This window comes from Geotrypetes seraphini, chromosome 15 (assembly GCF_902459505.1).
Source record: "Geotrypetes seraphini chromosome 15, aGeoSer1.1, whole genome shotgun sequence".
In the NCBI taxonomy this organism is placed as follows: Eukaryota; Metazoa; Chordata; class Amphibia; order Gymnophiona; family Dermophiidae; genus Geotrypetes; species Geotrypetes seraphini.
In genome coordinates, this window is record NC_047098.1 from 70,160,899 (window position 1) to 70,182,750 (window position 21,852).

General features: G+C 45.9%; 1 protein-coding gene across 2 annotated transcripts in view; it reads right to left on the bottom strand.

The window, feature by feature from the left end:
- MDH2 (malate dehydrogenase 2) overlaps positions 1 to 21,852 on the bottom strand; it is a 64,773-nt gene that overhangs the window by 33,971 nt on the left and 8,950 nt on the right. For both annotated transcript variants that reach the window (XM_033921354.1, XM_033921356.1), the window contains exons 3-5: positions 19,964 to 20,047; positions 10,270 to 10,379; positions 5,268 to 5,393 (exon numbers count right to left, since the gene is read on the bottom strand). In XM_033921354.1, the coding sequence (XP_033777245.1) occupies positions 5,268 to 5,393; positions 10,270 to 10,379; positions 19,964 to 20,047 (320 nt within the window). The remainder of the gene's footprint in view (positions 1 to 5,267; positions 5,394 to 10,269; positions 10,380 to 19,963; positions 20,048 to 21,852) is intronic.

Here is a 21,852-nt window from a genome sequence, read left to right on the forward strand (position 1 = left end):
TACAATTCTATAAATTCATTCTTACATCTGTGGAAAATCTAATCAATCAAAAATCTAATCTAATCTGAGAATTATGAGTCACGTTAAGAAGGTTCAAGGTGATTTACAGTGCAATTTAAGGACATACAATTTTGTACAGTGCAAAGATGCAACAGAGGTACATTATAGAACCGTTTCAGATTCTATGAAGTAGAGATTGTATTACAGTGCACCTTAGAGAAATAATTTGGTACGGTTCAGGGCTGCTACAGAAAGTACATAACGTAGACATTTAGGGAAGGGGTGTAATACAGTGAAATGAGCTAAAACAGTTTGGTGAATGATATTATGAGTTAAAATAGAGTCTGTTATACATAGTTATTGTATGGTGGCTAGTTGTGTTCTTGGTGCCATAGTATTGAAAAGGTGCTATGTGGATATGGGGGGGGGGGGGGGGGCGAGTTTCCTTTAATTTAATCTGATCGTTTTTAACTTGCTTAATCCCTACAGTCTGAATTTGAATAAGAAGGCATTTTATCATCTTTGTCTAAGAACCAGCAAACACTTGGTAGAACATTGGAGAAATAGAATAAAATGCACAGACTATAAGAACATAAGATTTGCCGCTGCTGGGTCAGACCAGTGGTCCATCGTGCCCAGCAGTCCACTCTCGTGGCGGCCCTTAGGTCAAAGACCAGTGCCCTATTTGATTCTAGCCTTACCTGTGTATGTTCTGTTCCAGTAGAACTTATCCAACCTTGTCTTGAATCCCTGAAGGGTGCTTTCACCTATTACAGCCTCCGGAAGAGCATTCCAGATTTCTACCACTCTCTGGGTGAAGAATAACTTCCTTAAGTTTGTATGGAATCTTTTCCCTTCTAATTTTAGCGAGTGCCCTCTCGTTCTCTTCACCTTGGAGAGAGTGAACAGTCTCTCTTTCTCTACTAAGTCAATTTCCTTCAATATCTTGAATGTTTCGATCATGTCCCCTTTCAGTCTTCTCTTCTCAAGGGAGGAGAAGAGGCTCAGTTTCTCTAGCCTTTCATTGTACAGCAACTCCTCCAGCCTCTTAACCATTTTTGTCGCTCTTCTCTGAACCCTTTCAAGTAGTACTATGTCCTTTTTCATGTACGGCGACCAGTGTTGACTTTATTCAGAAAAGGTCTTGGAAAGAACTGAGTACAAGCTCCAGGTTTTCTTCCACCAGGCTGCTGCCCAGGTGGACAATATAGATTTTATCAATTGGAAGTGCAAGATGGTTCATTCATTTTGTTTAATATGTAAAATGGTGCTGTGATTTGAGTTATTTAATATAGTGTATTTAAGTAGAAAGCCTGTCTAGTATATGCAATGAATATGCATGAGATCTATTAGAATACAATGAAAGCAGTGCATACAAATAGGTCTCATGCATATTCTTTGGGGAAATCCTGAAAACCCGACTGGATTGCGGCCCTTGAGGACTGACTGACCCCCCTGCGTTATCCAATTCTCTGTCACCCAGTCAAAGAAATGGATCAGATTTGTCTGACAAAACCTACCTCTAGTGATTCCATGTTGCCTCCGATGCTGTAATCCACAGGATTCCAGAAACTTCACCATTCTGTTTTAAAAGTATTTCCATTAATTTGCTTACAACAGAAGTCAGACTTACTGGACTGTAATTCCCTATTTCCTTCCTTACTTCCATTTTTGTGGAGAGGGACCACATTCGCCCTTCTCCAGGCCTCCGGTACCACTCCTGACTCTAGAGACTAATTGAAAAGATCAGTCAGCGGAGCAACCAGAACTTCCCTAAGTTCCTTCAGAACCCACAGATGTGCACCATCTGGCCATCGCTTTGTCTACTTTTATTTTAGCTAGCTAGCTCATGAACACAGCTCTCTGAAAATTGATCAGGGTCTACCACTCCTCCATCCCTATTCATGTTTGCCTTCGGCAGTCCTGCTCCCGGTGCGTCAGCCATGAACACAGAACAGAAATATTTGTTAAGCAATTCAGACGTATCAGCTGCTACATATTTCTCCCCTTCACCTTTGAGTCTCACAATGCTGAGCCTCTACAACCTCTCTCTTAGAAACAGGCTTACTGAGGGTCAGGAACTAGGCCAGCATTCCTCCCCTCAAGGGTTACCTGTGGAGTTTGATCTCAAAGTCCTCAGAGCGAACCACTGTCCAGGTGGTCCTGCCAGGGTCTCTCCTGCGCTGGCCCATCTGACCGATATATTTTGGTGGAGACCTTCTGCAAGAAGGTGGCGGAGAAAGATCTGATGGTATGCTATAAGATTCCTCTACAGACATCTGACCGTTTGAGAAGTCTGAATCATAGGTATCAGCATGGAGGTGATCTTGGAGCGGAGCGCTGAGGTGATCGAGGAGCATCGAGAGCATAATAAAGAAGTACGCTCTTTGGAGGATGAAATGTGTCTTCTTGTATGTGACTTGCCACTTGGGAGTCCAAGGGTGATTTTTCGATGCCAGGGTAGATTGATGCTCAGACTGGGCTAAGGCTGGATGTACTGAGGAGGTGTGACTGTAGCATCCCAGCCAGCTCCTTCTGCAATAACTCTCTGAGCTGATCCTGTAAAGTTGGTGCTGGTACTGATATCAAAGGCACAGAAGGCGCAGGTTGCGTTAGCTGTCAAGGCATTGGTGACCTTGATGTCAAGGCTTACCTCAGAATGTGACACCAGTTGGAGGGATGGTGATCTAGTTGCAGGAAATAGACGCTTTGAATGTGTTGATGAAGAAGCATGTGACAATACCTACCTGGAGAGGGAGAGATGTCTGTGCTTCTTAGCCTTTCTACGAGGTTCCCCTGAGGGAGGCAACACTGATGATGCAGAAGTTGAATGGGTCACTGATGCCACCAGTGTCTGTCGATGCTGGAGTTGCTGGATGTTGAGTGTCAGCGTCTCCAGCCATTGTTGATGCACATGAACTTAGAAGTTAACCCAAAAAGTTTTTTGTATTGCAAGCTCCTGGTTTTAAGTGACCTCTTCTTCCATTGTGCACAAAAGCTTGCAAGAAATGTGTCCATGATAAGGACCTACATACTGGATACACCAGTTATGTGGGTCTGTACCTGAAGTGATCCTGTGCAGCACTTGAAGGTGCTAAGATCCTTCGACACTGAAGGAAAAAACGCTGACATGAATTCAATGGACTTAATGGCTTGGGGAGGTCAAGTAGTTGGGAACCAGAAAAAAAACATCGATACCCCCAGCCTGAAATCAGGCTGAAAGGAGCCCCGAAGGCCTGAAAATGAAAAACTAAGGCACAAGCGGAATATAAATCACTAATGTAATGTAAATGAAAGAGAAAAAGAAAAATATATAAAAATATGACTAAAATAATGAAAAATTTGGAACAGGAAGGCATAAAAGTATCAAAGGTTTGACACGCTTAGAGAAACTCTAAGAGGCAGCTTCTCTGCTCTGAAGAAAACAGAATGATGGTTCCGCAAGCCAACATCAGGTGGAAGGCACCAATACATGTGCAGTACGGGCAGTCTCAAGACTTTAAAAGTGAGATAGTACACTTTTGCACTGTCTGATAGAGAATGACATGGTGACAGAATTTGTCACCATCTCCATCCCCGCAGATAACCATGGGAAACCATCCCATGTCATTCTTTAGTGCCTATTTGAACCTCAGTCCTTCTACACCAGCATTCTTCAATACAAAGCTTGAGGGTTAGTGGCTTTGCCTATTCATACTCTGATTCTTCCCAGGGACGGAGACGGTGACAAGTCTGTCACCATGTCATTCTCTACTGTCCATATCGGGCTCCGTGGATGTCATCACCCATGTGAGAATATGCTGCCTGCTTATCCTCAAATAAATGCTATTTAGTATGAATGGTTCACAATTATGGAACTCACTACCTACAGTAGCTATTTCTAGAATCAAACCTGGTTAAATATAGATCTACCCTAAAGACTTTCTTATTTAAAGATGCTTTGGGCTTGACCCTTTCCTGATTTAGTCTCTTAACTTTGAGATGGCTGGGTGGGTGGCTGTCTCATAAGAACATAAGAAGTTGCCTCCACTGGGTCAGACCAGAGGTCCATCGCGCCCAGCGGTCCGCTCCCGCGGCAGCCCATCAGGCCTATGACCTGGGAAGTGGTCCCTGACTATTCCTATAACCTACCTCTACTTCTATCTGTACCCCTCAATCCCCTTATCCTTTAGGAACCTATCTAAACCTTCCTTGAACCCCTACCTTTGCCAGCATCTCTACATAACATTATTTTCTGTTTCCCTCCTCTCTCTATTTTTGCTTTTCTATCAATATTGTAGTTCCTTTCCAATTTCACTAATTTGATTTTATTATTTTTAAACTACTCAGTGGCATGGTATATCAAATAAAAAAAACTTGAAACTCTTGGCGCCAATGCTTCTCGGGTACCAGCAATGCCAATGCCCTGGAGTTCTTTGCATTGTGCATCAAAGAGGACCATATCGATGCTTCTGCCTTTGCCCTATGCTGGACATCAGCCTACTTCAGTGCCGAGGACAATGACGTAAAATGCATGTGTCCACATCAGATCCAATGCAGATTGGTCCCAGGACATACTCACAGCATCCAATGTTAATGGAGGTGGAGATCTTCTTGATTTCAGAACACTCTCAGTGTCGAAATCTTACCCCATCTACCATACAGCCCAGTGCCATATGGGTTCCATCTTTTTCCAAAATTGAAGGAATACTTTCAGGGATATCTGCTCAACTCATATGAAGAGATGGAAAAGACTGAGCAATTAAAACAAGATGCTCATCATTGGATGAATGCGTGGCAAATAGTGATGACAATGCAAAGAAGTTTAAATGCATGTAATAAAAGAGTAAGTTTCAAGCATTATTTTTGGGTCTTTTTTACTCATTACAATACCTTCAAATAAACAAAAGTTATAGAAGTGGAGGCATTACTTTTCATTATCACGTCTATTATAACCTGCACACTTAAGGCCTGTTTTACAAAGCCGCACGTAATGGCCCCGAAACCCATATATATTTAAAGGACTTCGGGGCTGTTGCCCCACGGCTTTGTAAAACAGGCCCTTAGTTCCTCTCTCTGTCTTTTTTCAAATGTACCATTATACTGTTATATTGTAATATGTACATTGTTTTAAAAAGTTTAACTGGACTGAAAATAGCAAAAGTTCACCTTTTTTTTTTTTTGCTGTAAATGGGAAAGGTAGGGGAGGGTCATTGGGGTGGGCAGACTAGATGGGCCGTGGCCCTTATCTGCCGTCTATTTCTGTTTCTATGTGTAGCATGCCTTACCTTGAGCTCAGCAATAAATGTGTTTGCTCTCACAATATCCAGTGTTGTGACACCAAAAATTCTGTTGGGATTGTACACACCATGTTTCTTAAACACTTCTGAGGTAATGGGAATTGTTGAATTGACCTAAAAGTAAATTATATACATATAAAGAACTAGGCTTAGATCAAATAAAGTAAACAAGAAAATAAGCAAAGTACCAAGAATAATGTGCTAGAAGCCTGTCGTCAGATGTTATACTGCAAAATCTTCACAACAAAGGAGATGCAACAGTTAACTCTGCAAATATGTATTAGTTGATATTACTTGTATTTCAATGGGACCTTCAGTGGACTGAGGGCCAGATTCTCTGACACATGGTAAAAAAATGCCGTAGTGGGAGTGATTTTTCTTTTACTAGCAATTCGCAGCACAATAGCATATAAATTATATGCAGTGATTTGTGCGGAGAATTGCTAATAAAAGGGGGGAATAACTTTGCCTGGCATTTGCTCAGAAGAGTAATCGCTAGGTACAGCTCCTCCCTCCTGTCAAAACTGCTCTCCCTGCCCTGATCAAATGAACTGCAGGTCTCACTGAGTCCTGCTGGCTCAGCTGATTGACCAGTAGGGAAAGCAGCAGAAGGAACCCCCCCACTCAGCTGCTGACACCCCCCCTAGCCTGCCACTGCCCCCCAAACACCCTCTACAAGATCAGCAGGATGGATGCCCACTCCCTCCTGCCTAAGTCGCCACAGCCTAGACCCGCCCATCCCCCCCCTACACACACACACATGCCCCGTGCCTCGACAGGAGGGATGCCCACTCCCTCCTGCCATCGGGGTCCCCTGACAACCTCCTGTATCTTTAAGTTGAAGGACGGCAGGAGTAATGCCAACTCCCTACTGCCAGCAGGCCCATCTCTTCAAAATGGTGAGCCTTCCCCTTTCTACTGCATCCTGGCATGCACTAGGAGGGGCATAAGGTCTTGATTGGCTCAAATGCTAAATGCCCCTCCCTATCCCAGGATGCACCAGGCAGGGGCCTAAGACTCTGACTGACTCAGGTTGTAAAGCCACCCCTCCCCCAGTGCATCCCAGGATGTACCGGGAAGGGAAAGGCCCGCCATTTTGAAGAGGCAGGCCTGCCAGCAGGATAAAATGGGCATACTGATGTCCATCAATTTAAAAGTATGGGGGGGCAGAAGGAAAGAGTGGGCATCCTGGGGATGAGAGCATCAAACAGCCCTGGGAAGGGGGAGGATTGGTTAGAAAAAGAGGAAGGAATCAGGGATTTTTTTGTTTTGTTTCTTGTGGGCAGGAGGAGATTTTTTGAGCTTTCAAGCAGTGCCTGAGCCAATCGGCGCTCAGGCACTGACAGGAAAGTAAGGCTACCAATGTTCCCTCTAAGCTGAGCTCACTATTTTCATTGCTGTCGCTCATAATTTTTCTCGTGTCGCGACTGGAATTGAGCGCGGGCAGAGGTGAGAGGAAGCGGCGGCGGCGGCTCAGGCCAAGCGCCGGTGCGGCACCGCGAAAGGGGACAGAAGCGGCGCGAGTCCGGCGCTTGTTGTTCTCCTCGGGCGACGCCGTGCCTGCGCGTCCTTTTCGGAGCAGAAAAATTACAAACTGTATTCTGGGACTGACTGTGATTCTGCCGGAGTAGTTTACTGCATAGTATGTCCATGCTACAAATTTTACATAGGACAAACCTCACGCAAAATCAAAGTCAGAATATCAGAACATATTAGCGGTATACGCAATCAAAGATTATCCGCACCCCTCACAACGCATTGGTTGGAAAAATCCCATGCAATTCACGACTTGAAATACACTGTCTTGCTACATATTAACAATTTTAATGGTGACCTTTCAAAATGTTTGATAAGAAAAGAACAAAGGTTCATTTATGAGTGGGGTACATTAATTCCCAAGGGATTGAATCACGAGATAGAATGGTTGTCCCTTTAAATGGATCGGTATATGTGCAAGAGTCTCCTTCCCCTCTGACATCACTTCCGTTTTGGTTCATTGCGTTTGCAAAAGAGCTCTATATAAGACCCGTACCTAGGGTTTAAGTTCATTTAGCAACAGATTTCAGCCCTAAGCCACAACAGGGAGCCGATATAAGGTAAAAGATTAATGTCATAAGATAATGTATATTAGAGGAGTTAATGTTAAGTAAGACTAACAACAATTAATGAGGTTGGTTCCTGTTACGAATATTTTTACGATAAGAGTATATTTTCACGGTATAACTACCCTGTATCCTCGTTCTAACAGAGTCCTTCCCTGAAGACGATATCCATCGAAACTCGAGTCGGGGGGACATGGATAATGTTTGGAGGAGTTACTACAGTGGGTTTTAACACGTTATTAACACAAGTTTATTTTGTCACCGCTGGGGAATAATATCAAGATTCAACCATCCGATTCACAGATAAGTAACCACATTTTGAAATTTTCATTAATATCAAGTAGGATGGTGAGGGGACAGTGAATTTCAATGATGGTCTCCCAATTAACCCCAGTTTGGTGAATTCACCAGTCACGGGTGTTGGTTCTGAGATATTCACTATATTTAATTAAGAATCAATAAAGACACTGTGATCATAGCACATATTGGTTCAGCTGTGTCTCCACACATCTTTTCTATTTGCCGCACGACGGTGTTTCTTGACAATTGTACATCTTATAGCAGTTATGATCTCTTTCTTATTTTTAAATCCTTCAAAAAGATTGTCAGCTGCTTCAAGAAAACAATCTTTTACAAATTCCCCTTTAGTGATAGGTTTGCATTTCTTTGCGATCAGGTTGCTGACCTTGAAGGATGCTATGGTTGCATTGACCGAATGCGACCTTGGCTTCACCATCAACTGTTGCTGAGTAGCCAATTTCGATTTAAGTTCTTTGAGCTTCAGTTTACAAATTTCACTTTTGTGTGCAAAATCAGCATCAAACTTATTGCTATGCACAGCCTTATAATGACGTTCCAGATAATCCTTTTTGGGCAAGGATAATGGGGCATTACAAATTAGACAACAACACTTGTCTTTCACCATGATGAAGTACCGTATTTTCGCGGATATAACGCGCGCGTTATACGTGATTTTACGTACCGCGCATACCCCTCGCGCGTTATATGCCTGAGCGCGGTATAGAAAAGTTTTTAAACATAGTTCCCACCCCGCCCGACGCCCGATTCACCCCCCCAGCAGGACCGCTCGCACCCCCACCCCGAACGACCGCTCGCACGCGCTCCCACCCGCACCCGCATCCACGATCGGAGCAAGAGGGAGCCCAAGCCCTCTTGCCCGGCCGACTCCCCGACGTCCGATTCATCCCCCCCCGGCAGGACCACTCGCACCCCCACCCCGAAGGACCGCCGACTTCCCGACAATATCGGGCCAGGAGGGAGCCCAAACCCTCCTGGCCACGGCGACCCCCTAACCCCACCCCGCACTACATTACGGGCAGGAGGGATCCCAGGCCCTCCTGCCCTCGACGCAAACCCCCCTCCCTCCAACGACCGCCCCCCCCCAAGAACCTCCGACCGACCCGCGACCCCCCTGGCCGACCCCCCCACCCCCCTTCCCCGTACCTTTGGAAGTTGGCCGGACAGACGGGAGCCAAACCCGCCTGTCCGGCAGGCAGCCAACGAAGGAATGAGGCCGGATTGGCCCATCCGTCCTAAAGCTCCGCCTACTGGTGGGGCCTAAGGCTCCTGGGCCAATCAGAATAGGCCCTGGAGCCTTAGGTCCCACCTGGGGGCGCGGCCTGAGACACATGGTCGGGTTTGGCCCATGTGCCTCAGGCCGCGCCCCCAGGTGGGACCTAAGGCTCCAGGGCCTATTCTGATTGGCCCACGCGCCTTAGGCCCCACCAGTAGGCGGAGCTTTAGGACGGATGGGCCAATCCGGCCTCATTCCTTCGTTGGCTGCCTGCCGGACAGGCGGGTTTGGCTCCCGTCTGTCCGGCCAACTTCCAAAGGTACGGGGAAGGGGGGTGGGGGGGTCGGCCAGGGGGGTCGCGGGTCGGTCGGAGGTTCTTGGGGGGGGGACGGTCGTTGGAGGGAGGGGGTTTGCGTCGAGGGCAGGAGGGCCTGGGATCCCTCCTGCCCGTAATGTAGTGCGGGGTGGGGTTAGGGGGTCGCCGTGGCCAGGAGGGTTTGGGCTCCCTTCTGGCCCAACTACACAAAGTACGGGGAAGGCGGGTGGGGGGTGTCGTGGGGGTCGGCCAGGGGGGGGCGCGGGTCGGCTGGGGGACGGGCGGAGGTTCTTGGGGGGGGGCGGTCGTTCGGGGGAGGGGGTTTGCGTCGAGGGCAGGAGGGCCTGGGATCCCTCCTGCCCGTAATGTAGTGCGGGGTGGGGGTAGGGGGTCGCCGTGGCCAGGAGGGTTTGGGCTCCCTCCTGGCCCGATATTGTTGGGGAGTCGGCGGTCCTTCGGGGTGAGGGTGCGAGTGGTCCTGCCGGGGGGGGGGGGGATGTATCGGACGTCGGGGAGTCGGCCGGGCAAGAGGGCTTGGGCTCCCTCTTGCTCCGATCGTGGATGCGGGTGCGGGTGGAAGCGCGTGCGAGCGGTCGTTCGGGGTGGGGGTGCGAGCGGTCCTGCTGGGGGGGTGAATCGGGCGTCGGGCGGGGTGGGAACTATGTTTAAAAACTTTTGTATACCGCGCTCAGGCATATAACGCGCGAGGGGTATGCGCGGTACGTAAAATCACGTATAACGCGCGCGTTATATCCGCGAAAATACGGTACTTAAGTTGCTGTATAGTCTTGTACTGTCCAAAATGTTTTCCATTGTGAATGTTGGCTTGTAACCTGTTTTAAGCTACTGGGAGGACGGGATATAAATCAAAATAAATAAACCCAACTTTATGTACTATGGGCATTACAGGGCAGACCTTAAGTAGATTTTGAAATCTATATACCTCATTCATTCTGTCAGACAATGGTATATTTCCTGTGCCCTACTGCATTAGTAGATGGACTCCAAAGTACTCCCAAATTAAACATTCCCACTTACTGGATTAGAAATGATGCATATCATGGCCTCTGGGCAGTACTTGGCACAGGCTTCTGTCAAAGTTGCCACAATTGTTGCATTGGTATTGAAAAGATCATCACGTGTCATACCTGAAGATGAAACAATAGCAAATTATAACAAATCAGGCAATACAGCAGCACCATCCAGACTAAAATAGTTACTCACCTGTAGCAGGTGTTATTCGAGGGCAGTAAGTAGATATTCACATGTGTGGGTGATGTCATCCATGGAGCCCGGCACGGACAGTGCAAAAGTATACTGTCACTTTAAAAGTTTCGAAACTGCATGTGCTGTGCATGCGTCTGTGCATACCCACCTGGGACCTTCAGTTCCGTAACAAAATTAAGAGGCCAACAAGTGAAGATGGGATGGTTGTCAAAATATCTGCCTGTTGCCCTTGGATAAAACCTGCTACAGGTAACTGTGCTTTATCTGAGGACAAGCAGGCAGCATATTCTCACGTGTGGGACTCCCTAGCTGCCAGGATCATGCCTCTTAGAAGAGGGTTACTGACAATTACCAAGAGCCTGGTGAAATCAAATGGGTGGTACAGAAGTTCACTTCTAAATAGAGAATAAGTTTTGTACAACTGCACTGCTGAACCGACTATCCCATCTGGAATGATTCTTCAAACAATAGTGGGATGTGAATGTTTGAATTGAGGCTGCTTTACAGATGTCCTTAATGGGAGCAGAACGTAGATGAGTATACTGAAGTCACCATTGCTCGAACTTTGTGTGCTGTGACACAGCCTCCAAGCCTCAGCCCAGCCTGAGCATAACAAAGGAGATGCAGTGCAACAACCAAGTGGAAATGGTTCTCTTAATAACAGCGGTTCCAAGCATGTTTGGATCATAAGACAGAAATAGTTGAGTTTTGTGTGAGGTTTGGTATAATCGAAGTAATAAGCAAAAGCCCATTTACAAAATGGAGAGCTGCTTCGCCAGGGTGAGAATGCATCTTGAAAAGAAGACCGGGAGAAATATGGACTGATTTAGATGAAACTCTGAGATGATCTTCGTGAGGAACTTGGAATGAGTACAAAGAACTACTCTATCATGGATAGAGTAAGGTGGATCTGACACAAGAGCTTGACGTTTGCTGGTCAACATGCAGATGTAATAGTATTAAGGAATGTTACTTTCCAAGTAAGATGTTTAAGGGATGAGGATGAGAATGGTTCAGAACATAAGAAGTTGCCTCCGCTGAGGCAGACCAGAGGTCCATCCTGCCCAGCGGTCCGCTCTCGCGGCGGCCCATCAGGCCTAATTGCCTGAACAGTGTCCCTGACTAATTTTGTAACTGCCTCTAATCCTATCCCTAATACCTACCTCTACTCCTATCTGTACCCCTCAATCCCTTTGTCCTCCAGGTACCTGTCCAGACCCTCTTTGAAGCCCTGTAGCGTGCTCCTGCTTATCACATCCTCCGGTAGCGCGTTCCATGTATCCACCACCCTCTGAGTGAAAAAGAACTTCCTGGCATTTGTTCTAAACCTTTCCCCTTTCAATTTCTCTGAGTGCCCCCTTGTACTTGTGGTTCTCCGTAATTTGAAAAATCTGTCCCTGACTTCATCAGAGTGGAAAGGATAACATTAAGGTCTCAAGTTACAGGAGGCGGCTTGATTGGAAGTCTGGTATGGAGAAGGCCTTTAATGAATAGCAATCAAAGGATATACAGATAATGGCTTTTTATCAAGTGGAGTATGAAAAGCATTAATAGCACTGAGATGAACTCTGACTGAAGTAGTTTTTAATCCAGAGTTAGAAAGGTGTAGAAGATAATCAAGGATCGATGGAAAAGGACTGGTAATTGGATTCATTAAGTTATCATTACAACAGATTATGAAGCAAGCCCACGAAACGATAGCATTGTGTGGAAGGTTTCCTACAGGCTTCAATGATAGCCAACAATGGGGCAGATAATGCAAAGGTATTTATTGGTTGGTAGAGAGATACCATGCTATGAGTGCTAATGAACGTAGATTAGGATGGAGAAGATAGCCCTTATTCTGGGTCAGCAATGTTGGAAAGATTTGAAGTGTGATGGGTTCCCTTTTGCTGAGTTGTAGGAGGAAGGGGATCCATGGTTGACATGGCAACCAAGGTGCTATAAGAATCATTGTGGCTTGTTCCTGGTGAGTTTGAGTAGAGACCTTGCTACTTTCTTTCATACTCAGGTAGATAAATTATTGAATTAGATCCAGCTTCATTAAACGCCCTGATCCATTCACTAGTAATCACTAAACTAGATTGCTGTAATTCACTTTACAAAGGCATCATGCAAAAAATGAGAAGGCTTCAAAATATGGTGATAAAAATCATTACAAATGCAAAAAAGTTTGACCATGTCACACCTCTTCTGAAGAATGCACATTGGTTCCCAATTACCTATAGGATAACATACAAAATAGCCCTAATAATTTTCAAAACTCGAGCATCCAAAGCACCTGCTTTCTTAGATAAACTCCTTATACCCTACTCCTCATCTATAGCACTTAAATCAAACGAACACAACTTTTTGTCTGTCCCATCTTTGAAAGTGATCAATACTCGATGGACTAATATTTTTCAGTTACAGCCCCACAACTCTGGAACACCTTCCCATCTTACTTAAGGGAGGATACAGTTCTGGAGCGATTTAAAGGATCTCTAAAGAATTTTCTTTTTAAAGATGTTTTTGAAACTGAAGAAACTTGACATGAATACTGTAAACAACTTTTCTCCTTAAATCTAGGTCTATCTTTTATCTAGTCTTACAGCTTTGGTTTCAATCAATATCCTTCCCTATTTGTTTTTTCCCTTACATGTTCTTCTGTACTATATTTTATTGTAGTTCTTTCCCTTTTTTTTCCTGATTGTGAAGTAAGTCTAGTGTACGTTTGATTGTGATGTCCGTGCACTTCCAGGTGCTTCAAGCCATGGCCACTACCTTTAGTGTTCTCCGGCTCGAGAAAGTTTGAGACACACTGATCTAAAGGCATCTTAACAGTGTGATAAGGCGGAGGCTGCAGCCAGAAAGATGCTAGGCTGTATAGAAAGAGGAATAACCAGCAGAAGAGAGATGTTGATGCCCCTGTATAGGGATGTTGATGCCCCTGTGGAGGCTATATCTGGTGAAGGATATAAAAAGTCTTGAAGCGGTCCAGAGGAAGGTAAAGAAAATGGTAAGGGGCTTGAACCAAAAGAAGTATGAGAAGAGACTGGAAGATCTAAATACGTATACTCTGGATGAGAGGAGGGACAGGGAGATATGATACAGACGTTTAAATATTTGAACGGTATTAATATAGAATCAAAACTTTTCCAGAGAAGAGAAAATGATAAAACTAGAGGGCATAATTGCAGGTTGCGAGGAGGAAGACTCAGGAGCAATGTTAGGAAATTATTTTTTACAGAAAGGGTGGTAGATGCCTGGAATGCCCTCCCGAAGGAAGTTGTGGAGAGGAAAACAGTGATGGAATTCAAAAAAGCGCAAGATAAACAGTTAGAAAACGAAGAATGTAAATTAAAGAGCTAAGGCCGGTACTGGACAGACTTGCACGGTCTGTGTCCCATATGTGATGATTTGGTGTAGGAATGGGCTGGGGAGGGCATCAATGGGAACTCCACTAACTTGGAAACAACCTGACGGGCTGAAGTTAGGACCCAAAGTGGTGAACTGGATTAGAAACTGGTTGACGGACAGACGCCAGAGGGTGGTGGTTAATGGAATTCACTCGGAGGAGGGAAAGGTGAGTAGTGGAATCCCTCAGGGATCCTATTCAATATCTTTGTGAGCGACATTGCCGAAGGGTTAGAAGGAAAAGTTTGCCTTTTTGCGGATGATACCAAGACTTATAGAGTAGAGAACGAGGAAGGAGTGGAAGACATGAAAAAGGATCTGCAAAAGTTAGAAGAATGGTCTAATAACTGGCAACTAAAATTCAATGCAAAGAAGTGCAGAGTAATGCATTTGGGGATTAGAAATCGGAAGGAGCCGTATGTGCTCGGAGGTAAGAGGCTGATATGCACGGATGGGGAGAGGGACTTTGGGGTGATACTGTTGCCACAAGGAAGCTAGGCTGTATAGAGAACATAAGAACATAAGAAGTTGCCTCCGCTGAGGCAGACCAGAGGTCCATCTCGCCCAGCAGTCCGCTCCCGCGGTGGCCCGTCAGGCCCATTGCCTGAGCAATGGTCTCAGACTATCCCTATAACCTACCGCTACTCTTATCTGTACCCCTCAATTCCTTTATCCTCTAGGAACCTATCCAAACCTTCTTTGAAGCCTTGTAACGTGCTCCGGCCTATCACAGCCTCCGGAAGCGCGTTCCATGTGTCCACCACCCTCTGGGTGAAAAAGAACTTTCTGGCATTTGTTTTAAACCTGTCTCCTTTCAATTTTTCCGAGTGTCCCCTTGTACTTGTGGTTCCCCATAATCTGAAAAATCTGTCCCTGTCTACTTTTTCTATACCCTTCAGGATCTTGAAGGTTTCTATCATGTCTCCTCTAAGTCTCCGCTTTTCCAGGGAGAACAGCCCCAGCTTTTTTAGTCTGTCAGTATATGAGAGGTTTTCCATACCTCTTATCAGTTTAGTTGCTCTTCTCTGGACTCCCTCAAGTACCGCCATGTCCTTTTTGAGGTACGGTGACCAATACTGGACACAGTACTCCAGATGCGGTCGCACCATTGCACGATACAGTGGCAGGATGACCTCCTTTGTCCTGGTCGTGATACCCTTCTTAATGATACCCAACATCTTGTTTGCTTTTCTTGAGGCTGTGGCGCACTGTGCCGACGCCTTCAAAGACGTGTCCACCATCACTCCCAGGTCTCTTTCAAGGTTACTTGCCCCTAGCAGTGATCCTCCCATTTTGTAGCTGAACATCGGGTTCTTTTTCCCTATATGCATGACCTTGCATTTCCCTACGTTAAAGTTCATTTGCCATTTTTTGGCCCATTCTTCTAGCGTCGTTAGGTCCCTTTGCAGATCTTCGCAGTCTTCCATGGTTTCAACCCTGCGGTAGAGTTTGGTGTCATCCGCAAATTTAATAACCTCGCAATTTGTTCCCGCCTCCAGGTCATTAATAAATATATTAAACAGGAGCGGTCCCAGCACCGACCCCTGCGGAACTCCACGTAGCCAGTAGAAGAAAGAAGGTGTTGATGCCCCTGTACAGGTTGATGGTGAGGCCCCACTTGGAGTATTGTGTTCAATTTTGGAGACTGTATCTGGCGAAGGACATAAAAAGACTTGAAGAAGTTCAGAGGAAGGCAATGAAAATGGTAGGAGGTTTGCACCAGAAGAAGTATGAGGAGAGACTGGAAGCCCTGAATATGTATACCCTAGAGTAGGGGCAGGCAATTCCGGTCCTCGAGAGCCAGAGCCAGGTCAGGTTTTCAGGATATCCACAATAAATATGCATGAGATAGATTTGCATCTCAAGGAGGAAGTGCATGCAAATCCATCTCATACATATTCATTGTGGATATCCTGAAAACCTGACTTGGCTCCGGCTCTCGAGGACTGGAATTGCCTATCCCTGCCCTAGAGGAAAGGAGGGACAGGGGAGATATGATACAGACGTTCAAATACTTGAAAGGTATTAACGTAGAATAAAATCTATTCTAGAGAAAGGAAAATGGTAAAACCAAAGGACATAATTTGAGGTTGAGGGGTGGTAGATTCAAGAGTAATGTTAGGAAATTCTTCTTTATGGAGAGGGTGGTTGATGCGTGGAATGCGCTCCCGAGGGAGGTGGTGAAGAAAATGGTGACAGAGTTCAAACAATAATCAGAAAATAATGGGTATAGATTGAAGGAACTAAGGCCAGTACTGGGCAGGCTTGCACAGCCTGTGTCGTGTATACAGGCTAGGGATGGTTTTGATGGCTGGGATGGTCAAGATGGGCTGGAGTGAGCTTTGATGGAGACTCCAGTAGATGGAACCTAAGCACACTACTGGGTAGGGCTCTGGGTATCTGGCCCAGAAATATCTAAGAAAAAGGATCATTTAAACCAGGGATCTCAAAGTCCCTCCTTGAGGGCCGCAATCCAGTCGGGTTTTCAGGATTTCCCCAATGAATATGAATGAGATCTATGTGCATGCACTGCTTTCAATGCATATTCATTGGGGAAATCTTGAAAACCCGACTGGATTACGGCTCTCAAGGAGGGACTTTGAGATCCCTGATTTAAACCAAATTAATTTATGGAGCATGTATGGTTGGGCAGACTGGATAGACCACTCGGGTCTTTATCTGCCGTCATTTACTATGTTGGAACATGAGGATTTTACTGGCCAGACTTTATGGTAGATATCCTGCAAACATGATGGTTGATAGGCTGGAGTGAGCTTGGACGGCAACTTCAGCATTTGGAACCAAGAACAATACCAGGTGGACTTTACGGTCTATGTTCCAGAAATATCAAAGAAGAGACAAGTTAATTTAATCATGTATTTTTAAAGAATATAACTAATGGGCAGACTGGATGGATCTTTCAGGTCTTTATCTGCCATCATTTACCATGTTACTATGTAGATCAGGGGTGTCCAATACGTCGATCGCGATCGACCAGTAGCTCAGGAAGGCAACGTGAGTCGATCGCGGAGCCCATCCCAGGCTCCGTGATAGACTCGTGTTGCCGTCCTGATCTATGGGCCGATCAGCCTTCCTCTCCAGTGTTCTCCCTAGGGCCTTTTAGCTGGGCGGTCCGCCCAGCTGTCATCTGCCGCTGCTGAACATTAAAAAAAACCCAAAAAAAACGGCTTGGAGATTTCAGCCCGTAGCAAACTTATGCTCCGGGCTTTAACGTGTGCGTTCCATCTTCTCTTCCCTCCGAAACCGGAAGTTATGTCCGGGGGGGGGGGAGGGGAGAAGGGAAGCAGGCACACACATGTTGAGAGCCCTGAAGCAAGCGTTCGCTACGGGCTAATGCGGGAGACAGGTTAGTGATGCATTTGTTCTTCTTCCTGCCGGGTCCTGCCTACTTTCTGTTTCCGCGAAGGCAGGACCCGGCAGCATTTCCCCCAATAGGTTGATCACGATCTTGGGCTGATCAGCCTTCCTCTTCCCGACGGCAGAATTGACGTCGGGGAGAGGAACGCTGGTTGGCCGAAGCAGGGAGAGCTTGGGGCCTGTTATTGGTGGCGTTTGGGTCCTGGACCCCGATGGCAATGGCAGTGGCTTGGGGGAGGGCAGGGAGAAAGAAAGAAAAAGGGCAGGCAGGGAGACAGAAGGAAAGAAGAGAAACAGAAAAAAATGAAAGGGAGGCAGAGAGAAAGAAAGGGCAGGGAAGAGGAAGGAAAAGTTGGGGGAAGGAATGAGGTCTGGAGGAGAGGAAGCATACAGGTAAAAGGGAAGAAAGATTGTATGCACAGTCAGAAGAAGAAAGTGCAACCAGAGACTCATGAAATCACCAGCCAAGGTAGGAAAAATGATTTTATTTTAAATTTAGTGATCGAAATGTGTCTCAATTTATATCTGCTGTCTATATTTTACACTAAGGTCCTTTTACTAAACCGCAAGAGGTTTTTAGCGCAGGGAGCCTATGAGTGTCGAGAGCAGCGCTGGGCATTCAGCGCAGCTCCCTGCGCTAAAAACTGCTATCGTGGTTTAGTAAAAAGGGAGGGGGTATATTTGTCTATTTTTGTATGGTTGTTACTGAGGTGATAGTGCATAGAGTCATCTGCTTTGACCTCTTTGAAAAACCCTGGAATAGGAATGATAACATTTTCTATGCGTACAGTGTGCTTTGTGTTTTTTTTAATTTTATTGTTGGTAGATCATTTTGACTGGTCATTTATAAAGTAGCTCGCAAGCCCAAAAAGTGTGGGCACCCCTGATGTAGATGTTTGCCTACTTTGATAGCCAGTCCTCAAGTGGGTTTTGTTCAGGGACCCAGCAGTGTTAAAAATATTAGAGCCATTTTGGCTTCTTTGGAATATGTAGAGCGGGTGCGGATGCCTTCCCTTCTCATCAGCTTTGATGCTGAGAAAGACTTTGACAGGGTTTCCTGGCCATTTCTGTTTACAGTTTTGGATAGTTATGGTATATGGGGCTTTTATCAAGATGCGGTCCAGGTGCTCTATCATTCTCCCTGGGCTTTTGTCTGGGCTAATGGACTGTGCTCCCCCTCTTTTCCAATCTGTAGGGGCATGCACCAGAGTTGCCCCCTTTCCCCTTTATTGTTTCCCCTTTCTTTGGATCCCTTAATTGCAGAATGTGGCTATTCCGGGAATTTGCATCGGTTCCTCCGAGTCCAAAATCTCAGCGTTTGCAGATGATCTGTTGGTACATCTATCAGATGTAACTTGTCTTCCCAGGATTGCCTGTCCGTTTTACATTTTGTCTGTATCTGTCCTGTCTAGCATCTGTCCTCCCTGTCTCTATACTGAGCTTCTTCCCTCCGTATTCCTTTCCATTCCCCTGAATCCATCATACCTCTGTCAGAATTGCCCCTTTTCAAGCAATAGAAACATAGAATAAGATGGCAGAAAAGGGCCATCGACCCAACAAGTCTGCCCAGTCTAAGAACCCTCCCCCCTAAGCACTTCCTCGAAGTGAACCTACATGCTTATCCCATTTTTTCTTAAAATCGAGCACGTTGCTGGCCTCAATTACCTGAAGTGGAAGATTATTACAACGATCAACCACCCTTTCGGTAAAAAAATACTTTCTAGTGTCACCATGAAATCTCCCACCCTTGATTTTTAACGGATGCCCTCTTGTTGCCATAGGTCCTGTAAGGAAAAAGATGTCTTCTTCTACCTCAATACGGCCAGTAACATATTTGAACGTCTCTATCATGTACCAGTGTCTAGCAACCCTTCTATGTGCCTGTCTCAATGCTCTCCCAGAAGATACAGAGACTGTGTCTGAATTCAAAAGGGCCTGGGATAGGCATGTGGGATCTCTTAGAAAGAGGAAGAGATAATGGTTACTGTGGATGGGCAGACTAGATGGCCCATTTGGCCTTTATCTACCATTATGTTTCTATAAAGCATTCTTCTCCATGTCTGTCCCTCTCTGTGCCCAGCATTGCTTTAATGTTCCTATTTCTACACTCTGGTCTCCATCTAGGATCTCTTCTATATGTTTCTGTGCCTCAGTGTGCAGGATCTTCCATCCCTGAGCCAGCCGGCTCCTCTCTCACCCATATCCCCTCCCACCCCAGCCGGCACCTCTCACACCCCTATCCTTCCCAGCCAGAACTTCTGACTTTCTCCATTGTCCCCAATCCAACAGTACCTCAGTAACGCCAATTCCCGAGGCAACCTGCTCCCAGCTCTAAAGGTGGTCCTGCCTGAAGAAAGATGAAGTGACATCATCAAGGGCAGACACACAGTAGAGGGAAGCCTGCAAAGCCCATGCAAGCTACCGAAGATGGTACCAGCAGTGATTCACAATTCTGGCCCAGAGAGGGAGCAGTTCTACGCAAATTCTCTATTGCGTAGTTTCACAGAATTCCACCAGGAGAGACAGTAGAGTGTTTGTGCAGAACTGTATGAGGACATGCTTGGCATGCCCCATATAGTTCACAACAATTTAACTTTCCATGCTAATTTTTACATTTAAATGCATAGTACTCATAAATGCAAATTTTGCTGCACTAAAGTAGAACAGCCCCTTAGTACCAATGCTTAAAAAGGCCTATTATGAGAAGGTTCCGAGTGTGTTCAGAGCTTACCTGGCTTTCTAGGGACACCAGCAGGAATAACTACAACTTCACAATCCTTCAGGGTCTCTGGAAGCTGCTCGGGACCCAGGTAACCTACAAAATAAATCCACTTACATGGTGCATGAAACATAAAACACAAATTTATTTAAAAAAATATAAATATTCTATGCTCCTCATTATATGTTATGCTGAGTCAGACCAATGGTCCATCAAATACAGCAAAATACCATTGACAATGAAAAATTAGGTTCTTACTTTTGCTGCTCTTCTTTCTTGTAAATCCATGCTCTCTTCCTGGACAAGTGGGTTATGCAACCCATGTCGTGAGACTGCTTGTAGGAAGCCTCATTTACATAATTTTTCAGATCCTCCCCTCTTACCTCAGGACTTTACTTAGGGATCCATTTTGAATAAAAGCAAACAGTCACTTGTAGAGGACACAGAAAAAAGGGAGGAGTACGGGGAAACTCCCCAACAAATCAGTCTAATCTGCTCATAACATGAAATATAACAATCAAAACAGGTTATTAAACAGTATAAACCTGAAATAAACCATGCTATAAGGAGAGAGAGCCTGCAATGTTTGCCATATGTATGACTACCTCCCCTCTGGGAGGCGGTCTTATGTATGAACTTGTTGCAAGGAACTGGAGGGCTTGAAGAAACAAGTCAGACTCCTGGAAGGCAGAATACTGGAACTAGAAGCACTTTGAGCAGTGGAGGAGGAAAACAGAGAGGCAGAAAACTTCAAGACAGAGGAAGAAGTCCGTGAAATAGAGAAGTTCATCGAGGAGGCATACAGGGAGGCCATGGAGAATCACCAGCAACAGTGGACCTGCCAAGATACACCTACAGTGAGTAAGGACTACCTGGAGGACAACCACAAGGAAGAAATGTGTGACACAGCAGCGAGACCTGGAAGCAGCGGAGGGAACCCACAGGAAGACGAGTCCGGAGCAATCCAATACCAGGATGAGGGAAGATGGAAGTGTGCAGAGGACACGGACTTTCAACTGGAAAGCTGGACATACACCAGGGATATGGACCTGTGGCTGGAGAGATAAGAGAAGACAGCGATCGTCGTGGGGGATTCCATCATCAGACAAGTCGACAGCCACATAGCGGGAGGAAGACAGGATCGGCTGATGACCTGCCTACCCGGAGCCAAGATAGAAGATATAGTGAGCCGCATCAACAAGATCATCGACAGCGTGGAAGAGGAAGATACGGCGATGGTGATCCACGTGGGGACAAACAATGTGAGCAGAGAAGGACTGAAGGACCAGTTCCAGATGCTAGGAGGGAAGCTGAAGACCAGCATGCTGAAGCTGAAGACCAGCAGCATTCTCAGAGATCCTGCCGGTACCCAGAGCCGACAAGAAGAGGCAGACAGAGCTGCAAGCAGTCAACGCGTGGATGAGGCGCTGGTGTGAGGAAGAAGGATTCCACTTCGTGCGCAACTGGACGACGTTCTGGGGAAAGAGCCAGCTACAGGAAGGATGGACTCCACTTCAGTGGAGACGGAATGAGGCTACTTGCAAGCAACATCAAGAGAGAAATTGAGAAGTTTTTAAACTAGGAAGACAGGGAAAGCCGACAGTTGAACAAGAGTCGATGGTTCGGGAAACGATATACCCAAAGGATACCATGCAGGAAGATAGTGGGGGAAGACTCACCGGATCATAGGCAAGACAGAAATCCTGATGGATCGAAAGGGACACAAGAGGGAAGGAAATGCAAGAAAGTAACAGGCTGCAAACTCAAGTGTATGTATATGAACGCAAGGAGCCTAAGGAATAAGATGGGGGAATTGGAAGCTATGGCACAAAAAGATAATCTGACATCATCGGCATCACGGAAACATGGTGGAATGAGGAAAATGTCTGGGACACTGTGCT